Source organism: Panthera uncia (genome assembly GCF_023721935.1).
Source record: "Panthera uncia isolate 11264 chromosome C1 unlocalized genomic scaffold, Puncia_PCG_1.0 HiC_scaffold_3, whole genome shotgun sequence".
NCBI classification, from domain to species: domain Eukaryota; kingdom Metazoa; phylum Chordata; class Mammalia; order Carnivora; family Felidae; genus Panthera; species Panthera uncia.
Window position 1 is genome coordinate 10,292,211 of NW_026057584.1, and position 27,451 is coordinate 10,319,661.

Genomic DNA, 27,451 nt, shown 5'->3' on the forward strand with positions numbered 1-27,451 from the left:
CCCCCCCCCCCCCCCCCACCTCCATGGTCAGTCTCTCTCTCTCTCTCTCCATCTCTCCCTCTCTGTCTCTCTAAAATTAAATCTGAAAAAATCCACCATTCAGTTAATGATAAGGACTTCGATAATCTCAGGATCCTAAAGCTGTTGTGTTTTTGTTGTTGTTGTTGTTGTTGCATATTTATCTGTCTAAATGGATTAAAATTTCCTTCTGGTTTTATTTGTTGTTTCTTTCCTTCTTCCAAGTCTGCGGACACTTTGGGGTTGTTTTCGCCATGCACTAGGACAAAGGAGAGGATTAGAGGTTTGTGCATGAAATAGTCATTAAGTGGAGGCAGAGTTTCTATGAGCCCAGGATTTGTGGCCATAGTTGGGAGTGAGTAGGGAGTCCTACAAGGAAATTAGACACCCGGGGCACTAGAGTCAGACCACTTTTTTCAGTTGGCCCCCCCGTCAAATTTCTGTCGAAGCTTCTCTCATGTTGTGTGCATTGCAGGCCTGAAAGGTGGCTAATCTATGGGTAACAATTCATTACTTTCTTCATAGAAGATGTTAGGAGATGCTTAAAAGTTTTATCACGTGGAGAACATTGATTGGCATTAAGCATGTGATTTTTTTTTTTTTTTTTTTTTTTTTGGCCTTAAATTAGGACCTTGAGAACACCACCAAGCTGGAAATTGTGGTATCATGGCCTGTTCATTAGAGATCCTGCAGTAATTTATGCCCAGTTTCCCCGCTTGTTTGAGACGGGACACTGAATGGCTACACGGCTAAGGCAGACTGATGTTTCTCTAGAAGAGTCTTATACGAGTATTGTGTATACACACATAATGTGGAGTGGCCACGGCTTCATGGGATTTTTCCAAATCCACATTATTTGGCAGTTACCATGCTATGAACTGAGGGTATATTTACATAAATATTTGGAAAGGTGGACTCTTCAGTACGCGAATAGTAAGGACCGACGAGTCTATTCTGCATAGCCTAAAAAACTCTCCAGGTGTAGCCTGGCTCACCTCAGAATAATGGATTTGCTGCCTGGGCCCTTGATTTCCCAGCTTCGAGTGGATGCAATTTTAGAACTCTGCTGGAGAGGCCATACATTTTGACAGCTAGAGCAATCTCCAAGGTTTTCATCAGTCATGGCCCTCATTTTGCATTGTAATATGTGCGGGAGACGTGAAACTGATGGTCGCATGCTCTAATGGGGGATTTCACTGATAGGACTGCAGTGCCTTTTGTATGGCTGTGTGTTCTCATAGTCTCCCGCCTTGCTTCAGGGAATGCCCTTCTTTTGAGATTCACAAAAAAATAACCCAAAGAAACAGGAGCTGTCATTTTGGAAAGTTCTCTAGCCAAGTGATTTATTATTTTGGCATTCTTCCACAGTTCTCCTCTTCCGTGATCAATATTCATAGAATTTTGACTGTGCAAGGTTAATTACACGTGAATGTACACGTGGAGATGTGAATATGTATATCTCACTGTGTAACTTTTCCCTAAGATTGTGATAAACTAAGTTGATAGTGACTTAGGTGCTTTTGGGAAAAACCTGTTCCATGTGTCTAGGTAATGCAGCAAATTTTTCTCAGTTATGTTTGTTATTTGTGGATAATTTTGTCTAATTTCCCCCCTCTGATTGAACTTAAAACATCACAAATACAGTCAGCAAGTTTCTAAAAGTAATGTCAGGATTTCTGAGCTGTTAAACTTGGGAAAGAAATTAGAATATGTGTCTTGTATTATCTTATTAGCTCTTGGTTATCAATTATCTGAGCTACTGATAATCACTAAGTAAGAGAAGTTGTTGAAATGCATTTGGCTACTTACGTCTGCTCGTGAGTGTGTTTCTGATGTTCTGGAATTGTCCTGCATTCCGAATAAGTTCAGGCTACGGGCTAGGATTCCCATTATCACCAGTATTGTCTACTGTTGTTCTGGATACTGACCAAAGGAGTGAGATATAAAACGAAGTGAGATACACATACTGGAAAGAAGATAAACAGTCCTCTGTTGAAACAAAAAGGGGCAGAGAAACGGAACAGGTCATTTACCAAGGAAGAGACAAAGATCATCAATAAGTTAGCTTCAAAAAATTTAGTCTTTGGCAAAGATGCTAAAGACCCTTGTTGAAAAGTGTCTGCGTAGAAAGAGTCTTGTACATAGCTATCAGGAATAAAAATTGGCAACATGTTTCTGAAAGGCAATTTTAAAATATTCATCAAAAATTTAAAAAACATTCATATTCCTCGCTGCCATAATTCTAGGAATTTAATATAGGCAATGTGTCTTTTCTTCTTTTGCATTGCTAATCCCTTTTCTGATTAAAATGGTGACTCCTTTCTTGGAAAAATGCTAATGTACAATCAAGTTTGCCTTTAATTTCTTGGGTCATGTGGTGATTGCCTAACTCCAGCAAAATGACAGTACCCTATAATGCAATATAAATTTTGCACAACACCCTAGATACTGTTACTTTAGAAATTGTAAAGAATTTACAAAATAAAATCTGTGAAAGTCCATATTAAATATATTTCATGTATAAAATTCTAAAAATAAAGCATAAAGTAAAATCTTACATTTATAAAAAATAGCGTAGCATACATTATCATTTTAATATACATCACTGGCCACTGCTTCTGATTTTCCCTTTGATGTCTGCCCCATCATAGCTACTGCTTCCTTGTTGCTGTGAGATTTCAGCCCCTTCTTGTCCTGGCTAACTCCCGGGAGTGAAGCCTTCAGGACAAATCTTTAGAAGGCCCCTGCTTCTCTAGCCAGCGCCTTGAAGTTGCAAGTTTTGCTTTGTTCCCTCTTTCCTACCCAGGAAAAGTATTTTGAGAGGATAAACAAAGCCCAGCCCAGAAGTATTAACTCTCCTTTGCAACAGAGAGAACCGTCCCCTTCATAGGACCCTCCCACTTTGTGTACAGACTTTGTTAAAATATTTTTAGAGTCGGGCCCACATTGAGGATCTACCCAGAGGATGTGGGTAGAACAAACCTCGGTAGTAAAGAGGGCTGAATTTTGTTGATGGTGCTATTCCCAAAAGAGCTCTTAAGTGAGGCCAGTTAGGAGGGTTCGTGGAATGATGGAAAATTGCTGGATGCTATGGCGTGTGGCTTCAACTCATTTATCCACACTCAGGAAGAGGCTGTCTTAAAATGGTAGCTCCTGGTACCACGGACAGGATGTCTCGAGAAGCCATCTGCCACTTTAGGGCTCACCCTAAAAAGCAAAATGTTTTTTAAAAAGTAACAGTATATATCATAAAGGGAAATGATGATTCTGTTGCCTCCCCAGGCTTAGTGTGCAGAATCTAGTGGTTTGTTTTTCTCTTGTGGTGGTTCCATGGTAGTTGCAATCCTGCACCAAGAAGTAAAGCAGTCTTAAGGCCATTCAAACTCTTTGGTTCAAGCCCTTGAGCAAAGAGAGAGTGTCTGAATACAAATTCCATTTTGACTCAAAGGAGTTATACGGAAGAGAGGTACTTAAGAACTGGGCTTTGAATGGAAACTGCCTGCATAACCTCTGATAAGGGACTTAACCTCTCTGTGCCTCAGTCCTTCCCATCTAAAATGGGAATCATAACCATACTTATCTCCCAAGATTATATGAGAATTAGTCAATTCATATATCGGATGCATAAAACAGTGCCTGAGAGTTATCACTCCATCAATGTTAAGCACGATTATTATTTTCGTATGTTTCATGAGACCCATAAATAAACTAATTAGAAATATTAAGTATTTTTAAAATGTAATGTCCTGGTGACATAAAACTGAATATTACCATTTTTAAAAAATTGCATTTTGTTTTTATTCCTTTTTTTTTTTTCCTAATCAGATTATTACTGAGTGCAGTATTGGCTTCAAATGAACAGGATTACGCTTTGTTTTGCTTTTATCTTATTGTAGAGTCCATAAGTCATCCATACCTGGCTGAAACAGGGCTCAGAATTGATTAGCACAAAAATCACTTCCCTGCCTGCCCTTCCCCCGGTGTCTGAAGGCTTCCAATTTGGAAGTGGAGTTTGGTGAAGTTTGCTTTGGGCATGTTGGCCAGGAAGGAAGTGGAGAAGGCTGGTGTGATGTCTCCTCGCAGTCCAGGTCTTTGGCCTGGGTTTCAATTCCTTTTGCCAGAAGAGTGGGATTGACTCAAGACAACCGGACCACTCTGAGCACAAAATGTAGTTATGTAGCCTCCAAGTGAGCAAGAAGCTCTTTCTCCAGGTAGATTCAAACCCTCCACGGTTCTAGAGGCCGATGGTGATTGTAAGCTTTATGGGGCCACAGAGGAATTTTCTTGGACACCCAAGAATAACTAGCCGGTTTTTTATTGGGAGCTCTTTTACAGCAATCAAGATAATAGGAGGTCTTGCCACATTAATTTGGGTAATAGAAGCTGAGTTTGTTTTTTTTATTGGGAGATTTGAGTCTCATCTAAGGTCAATAGTGAATAGACCCTGGACTGTATATAGAAGGCTTGGCTTGGTGGAATTTCCTATCCATCTTGAAAGCAAGATGGAATCATCAAATGAAACCTTTTTTGCCCAGACCAAAACCTAACGAGGGATCAAATATTTTGGGGAGGTGACTGTGTCCTGAGTAATTCTTTGAATCTAGGCTTTTATTTAGAAGAATAAAAATCTCACTTGTCTTCTGCTTTTGGAGGATTACTGGGGGGTACTGGTGAGTTTAATTAGGTTAGTGATCGTATAATTTTAAATTATGTTTTTATTTTGTATTTTTACTGAAAGAAAATTAAGAAGAAAAATTAGGATTTGTTTCCCATAAGATTTTTCCAGGCCTCTACAAAAAGAAGACCTGGGGCACGTCTTCTCGTACCACAGAGTGCATTTTCATAGTGTCCCTCGCTCACCTGGGTGTGCACACATGCGTGCACACACACACATCACACATTTCTGATTTAGAGATGCTGACTCTTCTCTTAGCATTCGCACACGACAGGCTTTCCCGGGAAGGGATTTTAGGAAGTTGGGGGAGTGTGCATGTCTGTAGTAGAACTAAGGTTTGACTGTGAAAATGCTGGCCTCCCTCCCTGCTTGTTTATTTTTTTGAACTGTATCTGTTTATTCGGTGGGAGGAATTAATGGCCCTGCTGCATCGTGGCTCCTGGTAGGGTGGGTGGGCTCTTTGGTGGGATCAGTGAGAAGCCCCAAGGGCCATTTTCCCCTTCAACCCTGGATTGAATTGCCACCCGGCAGAGCAGAATGAGTGTGGACAGAGGTAGGCGATGTCAAGTTAGATTTGGGCTATCAGTGCTTGAGGCTGGCAGTGGAGGTCTTCCTGTCATAGCAGGAGCCTGACCTGCCAGTTCTGTGATTGCACAAATTCAAGGAACGTTCAGAAACAGTGCAAAGATCTGCCGCCCTTGACCTGAGATGCAGAGACTGTGACGGACAGAGAAGGCTATGGGAGATGGCCGAGAGGAGCCAACCCATGGAAGGAGAGTGGAGAGCAGGCCGGGCAGGTATGTGGGCTTGGGCATGAGACATGAACTGTTTAACGGGAGCCGCCTTCCAGGTTCCGGAAACTCCTCGTCATAGCTGGGGCCAGAGAAAGAAGGTTTTCTTATCATCTCACTTCCACCCCAAACTCGGGTCCACACCTGTTTGTTTCCTTGTATAGCCCATCCGGGAATGTTGGTGCCCACTTGTTACCTTCTGAGAGTGTCTGCAAGTTTTGTGAAAAGCACTGACCAAACAAAATAAAACAAAACAAAACAAGGTAAAATAAAATAAAATAAAATAAAATAAAATAAAATAAAATAAAATAAGACATCACTGCCAACTGAGGTAACAGAGGCCTGACAGTAGAGAAACCTTGAATAAAGAGGGAGAACCCTCAACAAACTAAAACTACCACCAGTCTCTTCCTGTTCCTCTGAACCAATCAGTGAGGAAAATTAATTATAAAACATCTTTAAATATCAGGTGGGCTGTATTTCAGGTTTCCTTGATATCTTTATTTTCTCAGGATACCAGTCATCCCTTTTATTAATTGAGGTATTATTGTTATTGTTATTATTATATTATCATTAATTCACCAATACAAATAGACCAGCATCAGAAAGGAAGTAAACCCCTCACATGAAACTAGCCTGAATTTTTAGAGTTTGAAAATGATAACGCGGAGTATGTTGTTATGCCATTAAAAAGTTGATAGCTAAGGGGTCGCCTGGGTGGCCCAGTCAGTTAAGTGTCCCACTTTGGCTCAGGTCATGATCTTATGGTTCATGGGTGCGAGCCCCACGTCGGGCTCTACGCTGACAGCTCAGGGCCTGGAACCTCCTTTGGATTCTGTGTCCGCCCCCCCTTGTGCCCAGTATCTCTCTCTTGGAGATAAATAAACATTAAAAAATTGTTAAAAAAGTTGAAAGTTAAGGAGAGTTAACTGATGTTTTTAGTTCATTTACTGTTGGGCTCAAGCAGTGTGCCATATGCTGTTAATACAACATCCATACCTGTATTCTGGGAGCCTACATTCTTACATGGGCTCCTACTGTGAATTCCCAGATATTTTTTTAAAGTTTGTTTGTTTGTTTGTTTATTTAGTTAGAGGAGAGAGAGAACAAGTGGGGAAAGTGAAGACAGACAGAGAGAGAGAGGGAGACAGATAATCCCAGGCAGGCTCTGCATCAGCAGTGTAGAGCCCAGCCTGGGGCCTGAACTCACGAACCAGGAGACCATGACCTGAGCCAAAGTTGGACACTCAACCCATCGAGCCACCCAGGTGCCCCCAAATTCTCAGGTATTTATACACAAGGCAAAATGGAGGGAACTTGCAGGAAGCATAAAGAGAGAGTCCTGGGACTTGGGCAGAGCGAGACCATCCGTGGAGGGAGCAAGGCCTCCTGAGGGCAGTTGCTCTCTACTCTGAACTCCCCAGTTTTCTGTGATGACACAGAAAATTAACTGTCAGACTCCCTTCCTGGTGAACGAGGAGGGATGAGCTGAACCAACACCAGCTGCGTCAGTGACAGGACCCTGTGCTCCTCCAGGTCCCTGTGTTGACTTTCGACCCTTGTGGATCTTACCACACCGAGCATCTCAGCGTCCCTGTGAGGCTGGTGATGCAAAGAAAGTGAGGACGTGGAAATAGACAGCAGCTCCTCCAAAGGACGCTGAGAGAGCTCAAAACAGTCCATTTGCAAAGACCCATATGGGAAGTACAGTGCCTTTACAGGGAACCTCTTCCCCTTTATAGAGAGGCATTTCCTAAAGCAACGAAAATACACTTCTTCTAAAAGAAGACATCTGTTTTCCTGGATTAGATCTGGAAGTCACGGTGTCTGTATCGTTGCTTGATGTGTAGCAGGTTTCTGGAGCCTTGACATTCAGACCCATCCCCGAGGATATAGACTAGACGCGTTTCTTGTTCCTCCCTCGCTGGCCACACAGACTCCTCCTCTGGTGCCGTTCACAGGTCTCCTTGAGTTATCTTGTTGAGTTTTCTGCTTACCTGGGCTGACGGTCTCCATGGCTCTTTGCTTCTGCCGAGCCAACCAGAGGGAAGCAATTGAGAGTCTGTCTGCTGGGCAGTGATCATCTGTTTTGCACTGCTAGTATGACTGCTGTGGCCGAAAAGAAGACTCTTCTGACTGCTAAACAGGTGGCTCTTGAAAAATAACAGAAGAGTTTCTTGCTTTTCCTTAATCCATCAAGATTTGAAACCTTTGCTCCCACGCAAGCACACTCTTACTCAAAATAATTGCACTTGTTAAAGTGGTCATTCATCTAAAAGATTCCTGTCAGCCCGCTTCGTTCTTTATTCTTATTTTCCCAACACCGAAAGAGAAATGTCTTTTTTCTTTTCTTCTCTTAAGCATACCCTCATTAACGATGACGTTAACCAGACACTCTTTGAAGCTACAGTGTAAGCCTCTCAAAATCCTTGCTCCTGTATTTCTAAATATTTGGTATCACCCTCCCTTCTTTCTTATGAAGAAATGTAGGAGGAGAATTCTACTATAGAGGTGAATAGTAGGAATATTAATCAGGTAGTCACAATATTTCCTGAGTGGAGCTCAGTAGTTAAATAGCAGGAAAGTTATGGTTCCAAGGTGACTTTTAACTAACAATAGAAACAGATAATGGCGCTAGTAATTAAAAATTACTCTCACATCATGCATTGCGTTCTACTTAGAAACAGAAGGTAAATACAATAAAGCTTTTGAGTGCTTACAGATTTTGATCGTCAAAGGTGTTATTTCATATATATATATATATATATATATATATATGCTTGTCAAAGGTGTTACACACACACACACACACACACACACACACACACACAGGTGCACCAGGACAATTAGAGTAGTATTTGTCACACCAAACTAGGTTGATCCAATCAGCATGAGGGGTGATTTTGATTGAAAAGGTCCTTGGCACTATGTATCTAAAAACTAAATGTAATCTTCAAGATTGTTTAGTCAGCTTTATATGCTCATAAAAATCTTTTTATTTTCCATTTAAATTAGCACTGAGCCAGGTGCAAATGTATTCATTCATCGTGTGTGTGTGTGTGTGTGTGTGTGTGTTGACATATTACCAATTCCCTTCCAAAAAGGTTCTATCAGTTTGCACCCCAGTCGGCAGTGCAAGAGAGTATCCGTCTCTCCATAGCCTTGCCAACATGGTGTGTGCCATACCTTTTATTTTTACCAGTCTGGCAAGTGAGGAGGCCATCTCAGAGTAGTTTTAGTTAGCATTATCGCTAATTATGAGGAGATCTTTTAAGTAAGAATCAGTCCAGTAAGACATCGTCTAGGGGTTTCACTCAGTTTTCTACAAACTATATCACTATTTTCCTTGACCGTACATCTTTAAGTATGCAGTGAATATTTCCATTGTACATTTAAACAGTTGCAGAGACACGGTTTCTATCACATTTAAAATACGATAAATTTAAATAAAATTGTGACATGGCTCCGTTAAGTGTAGTTAGTGTAACCTCTGTACCAAACCAGCATCTCTTTCAAAAATATCATTTTCGACTTAGGCTAGTACGCTCCTATGCCAGCCACTGTGTTTTTAAAGTTTTATTGAAGAACTTACACATCGTTGTATAAGTTGAAGGCATGTGTCGTGATGGTTTACATGTATTGTGTTTACTACAATAAATACAGCGAACACTCATTGTCTCACATAGATACGGTAAAAATCAACAGAAAAAAAAGAAACGTCTCCTTGTGATGAGAACTTGTAGGATTTACTCTTTTCTAAAATGTTTGTTTATTTATTGTTTTTTTTTAATTCTAATGTGTATTTAGTTTTGAGAGACAGAGAGTGAGCAGGGGAGGGGCAGACAGAGAGGGAGACACATAATATTTTTTTTCATATAATTTATCGTCCAATTGGTTTCCGTACGACACCCAGTGCTCATCCCAACAGGTGCCCTCCTTATTGCCCGTCACCCACTTTCCCCTCTCCCCCACCCTCCATCAACCCTCAGTTTGTTCTCAGTGTCCAGGAGTCTCTTATGGTTTGCCTTCCTCCCTGTCTGTAACTTTCCCCCCATTCCCCTCCCGCATGGTCTTCTGTTAAGTTTCCCAAGATCCACCTACAAGTAAAAACATATGGTATCTGTCTTTCTCTGACTGACTTATTTCACTCAGCATAATACCCTCCAGTCCCATCCTAGTATAAAGGGCTAGTATCCAAAATCTATAAAGAACTCACCAAACTCCACACCCAAAAAACGAATAATCCAGTGAAGAAATGGGCAGGAGACATGAATAGACACTTTTCCAAAGGGAGACACAGAATCTGAAGCAGGCTCCAGGCCCTAAGCTGTCAGCACAGAGCCTGACGTGGGGCTTGAACTCACAAACTGAGATCATGACCTGAGCTGAAGTCAAGAGTCAAATGCTTAACCAATGGAGCCACCCAGGCACCGCTAGGAGTTACCCTTAACAACCTTCCTATAACAGTGTTAGTTACAGTCATGTTGTACGTTACATGCTAGGTACTTATTTATCTTATAACTGGAAGTTCATACTTTTTGACCACCATCCTTCAAATTCCCCTCCCTCCCAGCTCTACCTCTCATAACCACAAGTCTGATTTTTGTGTCTGTGGGTTTGGTGTGGGTTTTTTTGTTTGTTTGTTTTTGTTTTTGTTTTGTTTTTAGATGCCACATACAAGTGAGATCATGCAGTATTTGTCTTTCTCTGCCTGACTTTACTTAGCATAATGCCTTCAAGGCTCATTCATGTTGCAAATGGTGAGATTTCCTCAACTTTTTATGGCTTAATTATCTATCGATCGATTGATTGATAGATAGATAGATAGATAGATAGATCTATCTCACAGTTTCTTTATCCATTCATCCATCAGTGGGCACTTAGGTTGTTTCCATGTCTTGGCTCTTGGGTCTTGGTAATGATGTGTTGGACATGACACCTAAAAGACAAGCAACAAAATACAAAATAAGAAAGTGGGGTGCCTGGGCGGCTCGGTTGGTTAAGTGTCTGACTATTGATTTTAGCTCAGGTCACTGCCTCATGGTTTGCAGGATCGAGCCCCGCATCAGGCTCTGTGCTGAGTATGGAGCCTGCTTGAGAGTCTCTCCCCTCTCTCTCTGCCCCTCCCCCCCCCAAAATAAATAAACTTAAAAAAACATAAGCAAGTGGGACTGTGTCAAACCAAAAAGCTTCTGCACAGCAGAAGAAACCATCAAAAGGCAATCTATAAAATGGGAAAAAAAGTGTCAAAGCATATATCATTTGCATAACCATATAAAGGGTTAATATCCAAAATGTAGAACGAGTCATATAACTCAACAGTAAAATAAAATGAACACTCAATTAAAAAATGGGCAAAGGTCTCAAATAGACATTTCCCCAAAGAAGATATACAAAAGGCCAACAGGTGTATGAAAAGATGCCCACCATCACTAGTCGTTAGGGGAACGTCAGTGAAAACGACAGTGAGATCTCAGCTTATGCCGACTACAGCAGCCATCATCAAGAAGATAAGAGATGACAAGTGTTGGCTTGGATGTGAAGAAAACCCTTGTGTGCTGTTGGAAGGAGTGTACCTTGGTACAGCCACAGTGTGGAAAACAAAATGGGGGATCCTCCAAAAATTAAAAATAGAACTACCACGCAATCTGGCAATTGCCCCTCTGGGAAAATACCTAAAGAAATGAAAAGACTACCTGACAAAGATCTTCATCCCCCCGTGTTCACAGCACCATTACTTACAATAGCTTTTCCATAACAATCATAAATTCTACAGCCTTTCTTTTCCTTTCTGGGCTCCCATAGTCCTTCTAGCCCCTCCTGCAGCCCCACAACCCCACCAAATGTCATCCTAAAGTAGTGTCAGTGTCTGCTTGAAAGGCTATTGATCACCCTATGAGATTACACAGAGAATTGCATGTTCAGATCAGAAACTTTACTAATAATTTCAAGGAAACGATCAGCACACACAACACACAAGCAACACGAGGTGAGATCTGGGACTGTCAGTGAGGCTCTTTTAGTCCTTTCTTGCTGCAGCATGAACGGTGTAGCCCAGACAACACAGAAGATACCTAATACTGCATGTGCTTAAGGTATTTATGCAAGGAGATCCTTTTAAACCTTGAACCATTTCCATTTTTACTTGCATAGCTTAACAGACGCTTTCCCAGAAGTCGGGTGCTGTACATCTACAGATTTTATGTTCGTTTCCCCAGGAACAATTCTAGGGAAACAGGTAAACCTGCATTAGGCTTTCCATAGATAAGGACCTTCCTGCCTTGCACGTGGCACAAAGTCTGTCATTAACAAGCTGACAAGGACATTAAACCGGGCCATTTCTTTCTCTTCTGGGGTCACTCTCCCCTTCCTCCATAAAGGGAGAGAATGGATTTTAGAACTGTGGTTTAATCATTTATCTCCCATCCTGTCCTATTTCTTCCATACAGAAAAATATGTAAATAATGGAAACTTTCAAAAATTCTTTTCTTTGACCATATGCCTTTAAATTTAAATACCTTCTGGCTTGAGTTATCCTTAAATTCATATGCATATGCATTGATCAGAATAGCATAAGTGTATTACAGGTTTTGATAAATAAAGATAGCTTTGTTAGAAAAACAACTCTTAATAAGATGGATGAGATGACTTTTTTAATTGATATTTTTATTAGGATCGTTGATTCACATGCAGTTGTTAAGAAATAATCCGGAGAGGTCCCCAAAACTTTACCCACTTTTCTCCTATGATAACACTTTCCAAAACTGTAGTGTAATACCGTAGTCATACGACCCACCTATCTTATTCAGCTTTTCCAAGTTTTGCCTTTACTCATGATGCCTGTGTGTGTATTTAGTTGCATACAACTTTTGCATGTGTGTGGGCATGTTTCCAGCTCCACAGTGAAGGTACCAAACATGTTCCTCATCCTGCGTTGCCCTTTTATAACCACACCCTCCTTTCTTCCACCCTCACTCCACCCTAAACCCTGGCGACCACCGGTCTGTTCCCCATCTCTAAAATGATATACAGATGGAATCATACAGTATGTTACTTTGGGGGGTTGTTTATTTTCACCCAGAAGAACTCCCTGGGGATCCATCTGGGTCGTTATAGGTGTCAGTGGTCATTCCGTGGTACAGCTGTGCCACCGTCTACGTAACCATTTGCTTGTTGAAAGACATCTGGACTGATTCCATTTTTTGGCCGTTAGCGATAAAGCTGTGAACATTCGTGTAGCGGTTTTTGTTTGAACGTAAGTGTCCGTCTGTCTGGAATGCCTAGTATTCCAGGTTTAGTTAGCCTCGGTGTACCTCTCTTGTTTCAAACCTTCACTACCCTTTGATTAAGAGCTCTAGACTCATAGCCAGTAGATCAGTGTGCTTATTTTATTCCTTCCAGCCAAATGTTGTCTCCAGATGATTTTTCTTCTGAATGTTTAATGCCTTCTCTGGTCCATTTCTAATGAATTGTGCAGTATGGAAAATGAATTGATAAAGTGCTACAAGGACTAAAATCGGTGACATTTTTCACCTGCCACCGTGTTTGTCCCTTGAATCCATTTGTCAGGATAACTCTCAAGCAGTGTGCTTGATATTGATTTGTCATTTAGAGAATTTTCTCATTGTGAACATCGCGGGGCCTGGAGAGCTCTGCTGAATGTCTGTCCCTCTCCAGGATACGCCGCTGATTAGAAAGCAGAAGGGGAGATATCAGACTTGTCATGAAATAAATTGCTCTTGTGCCACTGAGTAGAACAGCACCTGGTTTGACCATCCTTGGGCCAGCTCACCAGAAGGGGCCCAAGGCGGGGATGTATGTTTCAATGTGGTGTCACTTTTATTAAGTGACTTTGTCTTCAGGGGCACACTTCAGTGCCTTCCAGATAAATCGCCTCTGTCTTTGACAGTGACAATGACAATATTTCCAACTTCACACATCCAAGAGCCAATTGACAGGACAAATTGCACATTGGGATTGCTTGATAAGCACAAGACGGGGCACAGCATCTCAAATCACTCTACGCCATTGGAACTAAGTTATAATATGAATAATAAAAACAAATCTATCACTTACACACCTAACTATGAGACAGAAGCTGTATTTAACAGCTGAAGCAACGTTCATCTCTTGAGTAGCGTGCAAAAATTGTACTTAATTATTTTCTGATATTGGGTCTTAGTAAATTTGCTTTTTCCCCCCACGATGTCCATTTACATAATACAAGGAAAACCTATCTCCCATAAAACTTCTCTTAATATTTTTATAGATTCGGTCAACATAACCCATGCAAATACTTGGAAAGAATTGCTAAACAATAAAACAGTATTCTTCATATTTATGACCTTAGGAAAGTTACCAAGACAAATAAATACCACTAAACAAAGGAATATGTACCAGAGGGTATGCGCTTTGGAAAATCTACTTTCTACTGCCAGCATGGCTGCTACCATTAAGAAAAAAATAAAGAGTAAGTCTGTGAGGCTTTCTGGGTCATCACCGTCCCCTTTGGGATGGTGAACAAAAATGTGTTGTTTGAGACAGGCTTACCTTAGGCAGCCTGGCTCACATTTTGCCTCTGGCTCAGCTGACTAAGCCTGACTAAATAGATACAAGGCAGAGACTTCAAAACATAGCCTTAAGGGGAATGGTAAAAATCCTTCCTCCTTCCTGTCTAGCCAAAGGACAGCTGGGTCTACTCCTGAAGAGGTCTACCTATAAATAGGCCCCAGAGTGGTACCCAAGACCCATTTTGGAGAAGAAAATCCTGCTCTCGATCCAGAATCATCTGGGCTTCTTAGGGATGGCCCGTAGAAGTCGGAAGGGCAGAGGAGTAGGACCCTGGAGGGCAACCAGAAGGGATTCCTAGCTCTGTTGGGAGCTGAGCTCAGGCCTTGCAGCCTGGCCTTTTGAGGCTCTCGTGCCTTTGTTGAGGGCTATGTAAAGTCCTGCTCACCCTGCGTGTGGCTCATATATTGTCTGGCTTGCTGGTGTGCCGCCCACCGGAGCGGGGTTGGGGCCAACATTGCATGCTTGATATTTGCTCTTTGCAATTATTCTTTGAGACAGGGATTGTTTGCTTCGTGAAGCACCGTTTCAAAATTTGTTAGGAATATGATATCTGAATATCAAGTATGCATTCTTGTCTCCTTCTTTCAATTATTAATGCTAGCATCATGGCTTAAATCCCTGAGCTATGTAAACGCATCTCAGGTTAGGGACAGTTTCACTGATTCTAAATTCCTTTTAGAATGTTCAAGAAGCCCTGACAGAGTGTCTGTCACCTTTCCCTGTCCCTGACCGGGTCTCCGTGTGGACCCTTGAAGAAATGGCCAGAGAGAAGGTAGATGACAATATGAGTGGAAAATAAAAGGGTTTAGATCCTCTACAGGGAAGACTGGGGTAGTGGGAAGAATCTTGTCCTTAGAGTAGAAGAACTTTTGTCCCACATCTTGCTCGTTCGCACAGGGACCACCTGCGTGATTTCGGGCAAGTATCACGATCGTAGTCTCTGCAACAAAGGGGTGATGTTAGGCAGGTATGAACAGCTCCATTTAGCACCAAAAGCTGAGAATGTTGATGATATACCTTGAATTTATTGCAATATAATTATCAACACTGTGAGTTTAAACACTGGACACACTTGTTATTTGAGTCTCCAAAATAAAGAAAGAAGCAGTCAAAAGTAGACTCGACGCCGGGTAGCCTAAAACAACTCATCATTTTACTCCAAGATTTCAACGAAGGCAAATGGGTGTGATGTGCCTGGAGTATCCTGAGAGTGAAGAGACAGGTGTCAAATGAGGCCAGGAAGCTCTTGTGTCCTGTCACGAGGACAAATGCAAAGTCACCAATGGCATTCTAATTGCCAGGCCATTTTGTTTGGGAGGCAAAGTCTGCCTTGGTCTTCTAGCTCCTATACACCTTTCCCTCTGCCTTGATGTTCCTCCACAGCTCCTCTCCTGCCTGCTTTCCTACCACAGCGACATCTCAGGAACCCAAACCACAATGAGCATAAAGACTAATAAACTTTCATGGGCCACAGCTTGATCTGAGGAACTAACTCTAGGATTTTTTTTTCATCCCCACTGTGCTCTATGAGAGGGAAGACCTTTTTGAATGCAAGAGAAGTTTTCCAGATTCGTCAGAAATGCTCACAGGGGCATGCGTGTGTGCTCACTCAGGCCAGCCTTGCCCATATAATGTTGAGTCCTGTAACCTTCATTTGTGATTGGGAATGTGAGCGTCAAGAGGGCAGGGAGTTTTATTGATTCTGTTCACTAATATACCTGTTCCTCATAGGTGTTCAATAAATACTTACCAAGTAAGTGTGCAATTAAGAAATTCAATTTTTAAGCCCAAAGTTTATCACTGTATTTTTTCTCACAATGACTTCATAGGTTACACTGTGAACAGCATTTATTCTTTTATACCTTCTTCGTGGCGTACAGAATGTAATACAAGTTCGAGGTCATAATTAGCATTATGTCTGTCTTTGTGTTGGGGATTGTTAGATAATTGGCATGTGGATCCACTCTTCAGAGTGTCTACTGGGTGTTTGCTTTTCTGTGGCCAGCAAGGAAGGAGACGATTCAAGTTAGGCATGTGAATCTCTGTGTTCTGTCCCCTTTCTCTGCAAAGTGAAATAGGAATTAGTGTCAGAAGAGAGAAGTTTGTCTCTGCTGTCGGCTCACGGTTGCCTCTTCTTTTTCTTATCTTCTGCCTTATAACCCAAAGGCTATTAGGATTCCCAGTCCCGCATCTTCCGTCTTGAGTTCATATCATGTTATTTTATATCAGCTGAGACAGGAAGTCCCCTACAGACAATGAAAGAACAGCAAGGATTTTTATATCCCAGGAAAGGCCTCTGGAGGAGCTTTGATCTGGATTTGGCTTCCCAGAGAAACTTCATAGCAAACTGAACCAAAGCTGGGCTCGTGTAGTCCCGAAGTTGGGTTTGTCCAGCTTGGAAGGTCGAAGATCCCCAGGAAACCAGGTGCTTGGATTCTTCCATGATTATCCGTTCCAGCCCACATCTTCATTGAGGGTCCCTGTCATTAGCCTATCCATCCCACCGTCCAGTCTAGGATGAGACAGGTCAGGGTTCTAAACAAGGGATTTTCAGACCAGAATGAAATATTGACTGGCCACCAAGAGGAGGGACTAAACGATGCATGCTTGGCCACAGGGAGGCATGTCAGGCACCCAGGGTTTATTTTGCCACAGATGAGGAAAGAGTGATGATTCATGAATGGAGAGCTGGCTGGGCTGTTGGAAAAGTCATGGGTGGGAAGGAGAGCTTCTGAGGACACTAGTCTCTGCTGACTGACACTGGTAATGCTGCAGACACTCTGGCGGGTCCCTTAGCACTGTGGCCTCTATGTATTTTCACACGCCGTGTGTATTCTCAAATAATTTTTTCATTTGGGATTGAGCAAAGCCCATTCACACATTGCAAACGTCTGTGTCTGGGGCACCAGTTTATGCCATTGAATGACACATGGGGAAAAACTTTCATTTTTTGCTCTGCTTGTTTATTTCTCTCTGAATGATTCATTCTTAATGAGTTTCTTGCCCAATGCCTGTTTCGGCAACCATAGAAAAGATGTTGGTATTTACTGCATATTTCCAACTGGTTGATACTCCCCCTAACGACTCTTCCTGTCATCTTCCAACTCCCTTTGTCACCCTGGGAGGTGACAACTTAAAAAAAAAAGTCTGTCTACTATTTTGGACATTTAATGAGCAATTCAGTGACTCGACGTTTCTCGTCTACTCTGTGGCTCTGGAAGATTGCAGCCCTCTAGGATGAGGCTCAAAAGGGACTTATTCATCTAGAAAACATTCACCTCTTTCATAGATGGGCAGGATAACAGGATTCCCCTTAACCAAACCTGACATTGGTGTGCAGCTGTCGGCGGCTGGACCTCCTGAAGCAGCCTCGCACATTAAGTCCTGTGTTTTCACTCCTAGGGAAGGAGTGCCCACAGAGGGGTGTGAAAGAAAGTCCCCCACACAAGGAAGGTTGTGGCAAGAAGCGATTTCTCTATAAAAAGAGTAAATCCCTACAATGGTGTTGACTTAGAACGATACAAGGATAGAACCCTGTATTTTGGAGTCTCTGTTTATTGACACACGTATACCCTGTGGCCTCAAGTCCAAAGAGGACGTGGCTGAACGCACAGCTTTGATGTTTTGAGACAGTTGATTTCATTCCAGCTTTTGCTTTGTTTTCCCTTGAAAACAGAGCCATGGGTATATTTCTATTAAACTATATATGAAAAATTAAAGAGAGAAACTCACTCTTTGGTGTTTTGGGTTTTTTTTTAAAACCCTGAATGTTTGTGGTTTTTATTTTTTATTTTTTTTCAAGGACTTATAGTCAACAATATGGGTTAATGCCAGACTCTGGAGAACTTAGGAGGGGATTAGCAAATGTGCAGGCAGGTAGTAAATAGTTGACTTCTGAGGGGAAAGTGCACTAAATCAGGATTCCAGAACATGGGCCATTATGGAAGATACCGGGGCTGACTTAAAGGGGTCATTCTGAGGGGAAGCTATCTTGGTGCATCATTTCACCGTTTTACATTCCATTTTTAGGGGAACTCTGTTCAGATAATTCTTTTTCTATGTCTCTTTAAGAAATGTCAACTTAACATCATTTCTTTGTACATATGTCAGCTCATGGGATTTCGGACATTATCACCTCCACAAAGGTAGCAAAACAGAGGCTTCATGGACCTCTCAAGGCTCACCCAGTGACACCAGGTGACACTTTCTAGCTCATGTTTTGGGCTGACGAGATCCTGCAGGAACCAGAGAGCAGTTCATTACTGGGGCTGTTTAGGCGGGTTGGGGCGGGGTCAGCTCATTTAACTGAAGAGGAGACTCGGCCCAAAGCCCTCCCAAGGCCTGAGGTGAGCCGACCCGGGTACCGCAGGACTACAGCTGCTTGTCTAGACAGTCGGCCATCTTCTGGCATCTCAGGTGCAGGTTTGCTGATTCTGTGCTTGTCCAAAGGGCCTGTCTGTCCGCTGCAGCCTCTGGACTCTCCACGGCAGATCCCAGTTGAGAGCGGGTGTGAGTTGTGGAAGGGCCAGTGGGCACCTGGTGTGCTTGTAGGCCCTTGTCAGTACCGCAGTGGAGAGGAATCATCCCATAAGTCACTTTTAGCTCTCCTCTCTCTGCAGGCTCACTAATACTTTGCAAGATGAAGCTAATGGAATATTCAGGATTAGTACTGGTAGAACACATGCCTCTCTTGCAAAGATGCCAAAAGTCTGCAGTTCTTGAGATTAAACATTTTGTTGTCTTCGATTTCATTTTAAGCAGATTATATCTTCTTGACTTTTAGAAAATAGATATATATTGTGAACAGGTATTGTATATATTAAATATACGATATATAAGTTATATATATATATATGTATATATATACACATATATATGTATAAAATTTTATTTGTGCCCCATTTTGCCTGGGTATTTTAGAAAACATATATATTCTGAACAGATCTGTTTTCTAAAATTCCAATTTATAATACATGATATATGATCTACATATGATATATAATATATATAGCTTATATAGCTTATATCACATGATATATGATATATATAGCTATATATATGTGATATATATAGCTATATATAGCTTATATATATCATATGTCATATGTATATCATATATACAGTTTATATAGAGAGATTATATATATCATATATATGATATGTATACCATACCATATGTATGATATATGATATATGATATATATATATTACATATATGATATATATATATGTAATTTTGTTATTTGTGCTCTATGTTGCCTGGGAGTTTTAAAAAACAGATCTATATTATGAACAGATATTATATATACTTAAATATATGATATGTAAATTATACATATGTACATTATTATGTTATTTGTCCTCCATTTTGCCTAGAAGTTTTAGAAAACAGATATTATGAACAGATATTATATATATTAAATGTATGATATGTAAATTATATATATACATATATGTATAAAATTTTGTTATTTGTGCTCCATTTTTCTGGGTAGTTTAGAAGTCTTCTGAGCCTTTCTGCAATTATAAAACAAGAATAAAATTTTGAAGAAATGCCTAGGCCCATAATGGCATGGAAAAGATTGTCATCTACAAAAGCACCACACAAAAGAATACTGTACATTCTTTGGGGGTGCCCCCTGTACCTAGGGTGCTCATATAAATCCAACATTTCAAAAATGTATATAAAGAAATCCAAAATTTCTCTTACAGTCAAAATATGGGGGAAAAGAATAAATGGCTGAAAAGTGAAATTGAGCGGAAATGGCTCTCACCGAATAGCAGAGTGGTTCAGGAATTCAACAGGTATCTTTTCAGGGTGTCTTGTCCGTGCCGTCTTCCTCATGAATCATCAGAATGTTCCTGAAAGGCCAACACTTTGCAGCCTAGAGTATGTGTCCCAGTGTGCCTCCACCTGCCCTAAGGTTATTATGTTTGAAAATGGGCAGGTGATAATAATATTCCGTCCTGATCCAAGAGGTTGCCAGTGAAGCTGGCAAACACAAAGTGCCTTTTGTATAAAGTGTGGCACAGATATGAGCTATTACTTATTCAGTGTATGGCTTGATTTGGCCGTGATATATGTATATATACACATACACATGTATGTACATATATAAAGGGCGATTTGGAACTTTTCGCTTGATGTTTAGTGTGCTCCCTCGGTGACACAAATGGACCACAAAATGAAGATTACTTTCACAGTAAGTTTAATACCAAGAAGTTACATCGATGTCCTATGTTCTACCTTGGGGTTTTAAAATTGTTTCTATGAATGTCTACATATTATTAAGTAGCTTTCATTATTATTAAATTCTTTGAGCTACTAATATCCTCCCCATTCTTCTCTCAAGCGCCCTTTCAAAATAAAATTTTATTTCCCTTAAAATCTTCAGTTTTCAAGTAATAAGCATTTGTAAGAGAGGAATGCACTTAGTTACACATATTTACTACTATGAAATTGCTTTCTATTGGAGCGAATTATCTACAGGTTCTAATAAGTTTCTTTAAACTCATCCCTTAATTAAATCACAAATGAAGGCACTGACTGGATAATTTTTTTTAATATTTATTTTCATTTATTTTTTGGGAGAGGGAGAGAACGAGAGTGAGTGGGGGAGAGGGGTAAAGGGAAAGAGAGAGAGAATCTTAGGCAGGCTCCATGCTCTGTGTGGAGCTGGACGTGGGGGTCCATTCCATGACCCTGGGATCACAACCTGAACCGAAATCAAGAGTTGGACATCCACCGTCTGAGCCACCCAGGTGCCCCTGGACTGGATAACTTAAAAAAAAATGTGTGTGTGTGTGTGTGTGTGTGTGTGTGAGCTTAGAGCACATTGAAGGAGATTTTCTCTCTCTGACTGATATTTCTATCAAATATAAACATAGTTATTTTCTAGTGTCAGTGGATAGTAAGAAAGAATGCACTTTTACTTCAAGCACTGAAATAGTTGTCCCCATTTTCTTTGAAACTTTGGAAAGTAAAGACGTCATAGAAAGGAAGGGGGTATTGATACAGGGTACAACTTAGATGAACCTTGAAAACATTGTGCTAACTGAAAGAAGCCAGACCCAAAAGGTCACATGTTATGTGATTCCAGCTCTATGAAAATCCAGAATAGTAAATCCATCCAGACAGAAAGCAGATTGGTGGTTGTCAGGGGCTGGGGAGAGGGGACGACAGAGAGTGATGGCTTAATGGGCACCACGTCACCCTCGGGGATGGTGAAAATATTTTGGAACCAGACAGAGCTGATCGTTGTACAGCTATTTTGACTACCAACCACCACTGAATCACACACTTTAAAATGGTTAATTTTATGTGATGTGAATTTCACCTCAATAAAAAAGTAATAAAGCTGTTAAAAAAGAATAAAGGTATCATAAAGTACCACATACAGAAAGCACATTTTCCGCAAGGATATAAATCAAGAGCCCTTTATTGTACATTCTCTCCAATCCAGAGTGATGGGAGCTTTTCAACCAGTTGCTGTCCTTGTGGAGTGGAGACATTTCCTTGTCTGTCTGCCCCCAACTGTTGTCATTCCGTCTCTGCAATGTCATCCCTATGGGGCTCCCCACCCCAGTCCTTTCCCGCTCCCTCTGCTCCCTCCTTTCCAGAAGCTCTTGCCTCTTGGCTCTGCTGCTGCTCAGCCCTTCCCATCCGTTCTTCTTCCTGGCATCAAGCAAGTCTTCCGAGTTCAAACCTCGGTTGAATCCAGGCACTCCTGGGACCGTAGACCTTCGATGGCATGCCACGAGAGCAGGGATGTCCCTGCTCCCTAGACTGCATGTGGGGCCATCTTCCAAAGTTCATCCAGTGCTCAGGGACTTCCTGTCTCCCAGGGCTGTCTTAATGCAGATAGTGGCCTATTTTCCCAAGTTGTGGGGAGGAGGGCTTTCCCCACTCCAGCCCTTTCCTTTCTGCCCCCTTCTTCTCTCCCTGCCTTGGTGAGCTGTTCCCACCTGGCTTTTGAGACCCCACATCTTGAAATCCAGTGACTCTTCCCTGAGGCCTCGCATTAGCAGGGCACCCTCACTCCCTCCTCTAAATCCTCAGGGTACTTTGCCGTATCCCCCGCCTGCCCTTTTCACGGTCTGCCTTACATTATAGTAGAGGGTTAGCGGTCTGTCCAGAACCACCCACCTTGTGAGCTGCGGAACTAGGATGTAAATCTTGACTTTGCCAGCTTCAAAGATTGTGCTGTGAGCAAATCTCCAGTGACCTCCTTCCTATGGATTGTGGACCTCTCCGATGTCTCCCTCCCCCTACACCATCCCCCCCAGGTCCTTTGACAGTGTGCATAGTAGGTTGCTGATAAGTAGGCCTAGAATGTGCAGAACTGTTCCTCTCCACAAAGTTACTTTTTAAAGGGACTGTCCAGTTGACTCTTTTTAAAGAGGTAAAGCATAAAAAAAGATGCGATAGTACTTAATCTGTTTTCTGCCATTTTGAATGTGGCTTTTATCTCCCCTCTAAACACACACATTGGTTGGAATCACGGTAGCCCAATCTCCTTTCTCATCATTTCCATGGACCTTTTTCTGATCTTTTCTTCCTCAAATTGATAGTATTTATATCTGTGTCACTAATTTTGAGCCCAATTATATATGATTTGTGTGATTTCTTGAAACGATTTCTTCAGTTTGATGCATTTCCATAATGCTAGTGGTCCGATGGTACCAGTTCCATGCATTTTGATGAATGGAAAAAAAATAGCATGAAAATCCCTTCTTGGTATGATGATAAACAGGTTTTTTTTAAGACACCATTTGAATCACTTGGAATTCTTTGTCTTTCTTTTTGTCCTGCCAGTCTAGCTCTTCGATAAGCCAGCATTCAAGTCGGTTGAAAATAAACTTCAAATACCAAGTTTTAAAGAAATGCCAAATTATGTGAAAGATCATACTGTTATTGTAATTTGAATTTTAAAAAGGGGTAGGGAGAGGGAGAGTGGGACTCTAGAAATTAGGTTTTTAAAAATCCAACTCTATTTAAGGAGTTTTCAGTACCTTTGCCAGGTGGTCAACTTGTTAGGGAGAAAAGGTAAAAATTACCGTGACAGGGTATCTTGTGTTTGGTTTTGTTTTGTTTTGTTTCATTTTTGGGTTTGTTTTTGGTTTTTTGTTTTAGGGAGCCGGGAAAGTGTCTCTCCACCTGCTTCGAGTGACAGCGTGACTGTCTTGAGAACATCTGGGTGAACAACTAGAAGGAAGAGCCCAATATTGACCTTTCCCTTTCTCTTCCTCTCTTCCCTCTGCAGGTTACCTACCTGGGTAAAGTCCCCACCACAGGCATGCAGTTCCTGTCAGGCTGCACAGAAAAGCCAGTCATCGAGCTCTGGAAGAAACACACGCTAGCCCGAGAAGATGTCTTTCCCGCCAACGCCCTCCTGGAAATCCGACCATTCCAAGTGTGGCTCCATCACCTCGACCACAAAGGTGAAGCCACGGTCCACATGGATACCTTCCAGGTGGCACGCATTGCCTACTGCACTGCCGACCACAACGTGAGCCCCAACATCTTCGCCTGGGTTTACAGGGAGATCAATGACGACCTGTCCTACCAAATGGACTGCCATGCTGTCGAGTGCGAGAGCAAGCTCGAAGCCAAGAAGCTGGCCCACGCCATGATGGAGGCCTTCAAGAAGACTTTCCACAGTATGAAGAGCGATGGTCGGATCCATAGGAACAGCTCATCGGAAGAAGTTTCCCAGGAGTTGGAATCCGATGACGGCTGAATGGACTTAGCATGCTTCGGCAAGGCAGCACTGGTCAAGGAATTCAAGATGATAGATGAATAAGCAACGATTCAAATTTGGGAAGTAAAGACTGCCACGCTATTGGCTGACCAAGCTTTTTTAAATTCAGAAGAGCAATTCTAAATCTAAAGAAATGTATTATTAAAGTAATTACGTTACATTGAAATCTGCTGCTGCTGTGACTGTGGGGAGGGTGGGCGTGCAGACGGGGAGGAAAGTTCTAGACTCTCTTCCTCCCCCCACCCCTCATTTCCCAATGCCTCCCTGTAGGAGCTCTCCATGCCGGTTGTCACCACTCTCAGGCAAATACACTGCGGCTGTTATTTGACGAGCCATTCCAGTTTGCCTTATGGACCCCAGCCAGAATGTTCAGTGCCCCTGGAGGATCCCTAGTGGTGGGTGGGGGTGGGGTGGGGGGTACATATGCAGGCACAGAGGCCGCAGAGCCAAGGGAACACTCCAGGCTCATCCTGAGAGCCCCTCTCCCTGGCATGGTTCAGATTCTCTCCTCAGTAAGCGAATCAGCACAGCCTTTATTTAGCTTTACAACTAACAACCTGGTAGCTGGTAGTTGATTCAGTTAAAGATAATGCTTTTATTTACATAAATATATCAAGTAGTACCCTCTTATTGTATTCACTTCATCTATTTTCTTGGAATACTCACAACTGCTAATAGCTGCCTTCCTTATCCCTCCTCATCCACCCTCTTTCCCCTTCCAACCCAGCCTACGTCCCTAAGGGATGGATTCTCAGCATACACCGCAGGACACAAAAAGGGAAGAAAATAACCAAGCATCTGAAATAACCAGTTGAGCAAAGTGGGAGTTTAAAAACAACCACCACGACCACAGAAACTTTGGAAAAAGGGAACGAGTTATCAGCAAGTGAGCAAAAACTCCACGCGGGCTGTCCTTTATTCAGGTCTGATTTACAGTAACTTGTTTAGTTAATGGTCCTGCCTGAGGAATCCTTCCTGGCCAGCTTCAGATCTGATCGGGCGTCACCAAGGAAGCCTTGCCGCCTTCACTCAATGTTGTACTCGAATAGAGAATGTGTTGTGTACAACTGGCTTGTCTAGACAAACTGTGTCCGTCTTCATCTAAAAGGAAATCTGACCTTGTCATCTTCAAATTGGTGAGACCTTAGAGTCAGAGTTTCCAGTCTGTTCACTGTTTCTAATGAGAGATTCTCACCCAGAGAGCCTGAGGTTTCTCAGTTCCGGGGCTCTTTAAATATCATAAACACAAAGTCAACACTGAATGAAATTGAAAAGCGTTGGTTAAAATGCATACATTTAAAGCCGGGAGCAGATGGCTAGTGTTCCAGGTAATGCTGCTCCTTGATTAAAGTCTGTTTTTTCATCCTGGTAGTTAATGTTAGGGGACACTGGGGGACCTTACAGAAGCCTTAAATGAGAGCTCATTGAATCCAGAGAGTAATGGGGTCGGTGTTTTGGTCTGTGTATCTGCGTGTCCGTGTACGCGTTTGTGTGTGTGTACGTGTGCCCCGGTGTGTGGGTTCAGTTTTAAGGCATGTAGAATAAGCATGGAGTCGTATTGAGAAGAACTTGCCTCTTGGAGATATTGCTTGCTGCTCTCCAGCACATGTAAACTATTCTTTAGCATAAATGCGTTCATTCTTTAATAAAAAATATGTTTGCATTAATAAAGCTGAGGACTTTCATACTCTGTACGTCTTTCCTTTTTTAAGTAATGAAAACCCCAAGGACGAAATAGGCCACGTCGAGTAAATCGGAAATCCTCTCTAAGAAACATGCAGCCTTGGTCCTAAAGAACCCATTCCTTGATGGTGTTGAACAAATCTTGTTTGATTGTCTAATGCTCAACTTATTGAATTACTGCCCCTTCGCTGAGACGGTATTATGGCATGTGGTTATTCAGCGTGGTGGACTTATTTCAGAGGAGAGGCTTCTAGAACGTTCTGCAAGTGATTGCTATTTATAAAACCTCGTGTATAGCTTTGGGGACTCCGTGCCGGAATCCTGGAAGGTAAATACGGAGCGATTCCCTCGCACGGCACTGGTTACAAATGCTTCCTGCAGGCCATGATTTCTCAGAACGACCCCATTAATCTCGCAAGGCAGGTGGCCCGTGGAGCCACTGTGTGTGTTGAACAATGCCCTTCATGGGATCAGGAACCAACATAAAGCCTTCTGAAGTGAAAATATGAGAGCCTGCTGAAGAGGTGCACTCGAGTAAGAATCACCACCCATCTCTGACTCAAATGGCATTTTCCCTCATTGACCTTTTCTGAATTTCAGTTTTGCCACCTTGTCCTTGAAGGTGCTTCAAGATGGAGGGGCGGGGGGGGGGGAAGAAAGGAAGGAATAAAGAACGCAGCCAGCATATATTTCAGAACAGTGCCATTTCCGTCTCACGGAAGTTAAATCCCAAGTGCACATATGGGTATTTATTGCAGAAGGCGTTTGCTGATCTTTTTCCAGGGTACTGAGTGTGACAGGCTAAGTAATTGGCTCTGATAATGTTGCCATGAGCTTTTGCTTGAGATGATGACTAAGCAATTTCAAGATAAATACACAACGACATCTTTCAAATAGCTAATGAGGTCTTTGGGGACAGCCAGGATTCATTCGCCCCAGAGGGGTGATTCAGACGTGCGTTTTTTTTCTTTATGGCTTTGGTTTCTCCCTTTCTATACTATACTTTCTATACTAGTGGTCACAAAGCACTTTCACATATGGTAACTCCTATGCCCCTCAGAAGGATCCAGTAGGGGGTTCCTTATCTCCTTAACTTTAGAGATGAGGAAACTGAGGTTCAGAGAGGTTGCATAAGTCAGCCAAGGCGACACAGCTAGGGTGGATTTGATGGAGACTTCGAACTCCCTGACTTCTAGGCCAGGGCTGTTGCTCTGTTTAGGCAAGGTCCATCGCTTTTGAATTTTTTATTTCCATTCTCCTTAAATCCTCTAGCCTGTTTTAAACTGGTATTCTAAGCCACTATAAATAAACATCCTTTGCTATTCATTTCCAAGTACTTTTGATAGCAATAGAAAAAGTTTTAAAAGCAAACAAAGGCCCAGGAAGTTTTATCTGAGCACAAATAGCATAATGTGAGATTTTACTTAAGTATTTTATTGGCTGTGGTCAATGGACAAAATACCCTCTCCACCCCTACAGAACCAAGATGCCTGGTTTATTTTGTTTTTCTCCGGACACATTAAAACTCTGAGTCAAATCCTTCTGCGGCAGGATTCTAAAACAACACGTATTTGCTGTTCGTTCAATGCGTTTTCAATTCTATATTTATTTGTATGATTATATAAAGTATCTGTTCAAGCCTCTGGGGTGTAAGTGTCATTAAGATGGGGATTTTGTCCGTTTTGTTCACATTTTATCTCCAGCCGCAGGTTACAGAATTCTTGTCATGCATTTGTGTCTGTTTACTTCCGTTGCTGAAAACAAAGAGGGCGGGTATTAGGGGAGGGCATTTTTATTTTTCCAACAGTAGGAAGCATATGAGTGTAACTGAGTTTTCCCCAAATTTATACTTCAGGAAACATTTTTTCTTTGCCTTCTCTCTTGCTTTTTTCCACTTTTTTCCCCCCTCTTCCCCTCCATCCTTTTCAACTTTGATATTTAATTATTTACAC

The 27,451-nt window shown here is 41.9% G+C and overlaps 1 protein-coding gene across 1 annotated transcript in view; it reads left to right on the forward strand.

Annotated features, from left to right (window-relative positions):
• PID1 (phosphotyrosine interaction domain containing 1) overlaps positions 1-25,487 on the forward strand; it is a 233,282-nt gene extending 207,795 nt beyond the window's left edge. Inside the window, exon 3 of the mRNA XM_049614771.1 lies at positions 23,319-25,487. Coding sequence (XP_049470728.1) covers positions 23,319-23,795 — 477 coding nt within the window. The 3' untranslated portion in view covers positions 23,796-25,487. The remainder of the gene's footprint in view (positions 1-23,318) is intronic.
• The last annotated feature ends 1,964 nt before the right edge of the window (positions 25,488-27,451 follow it).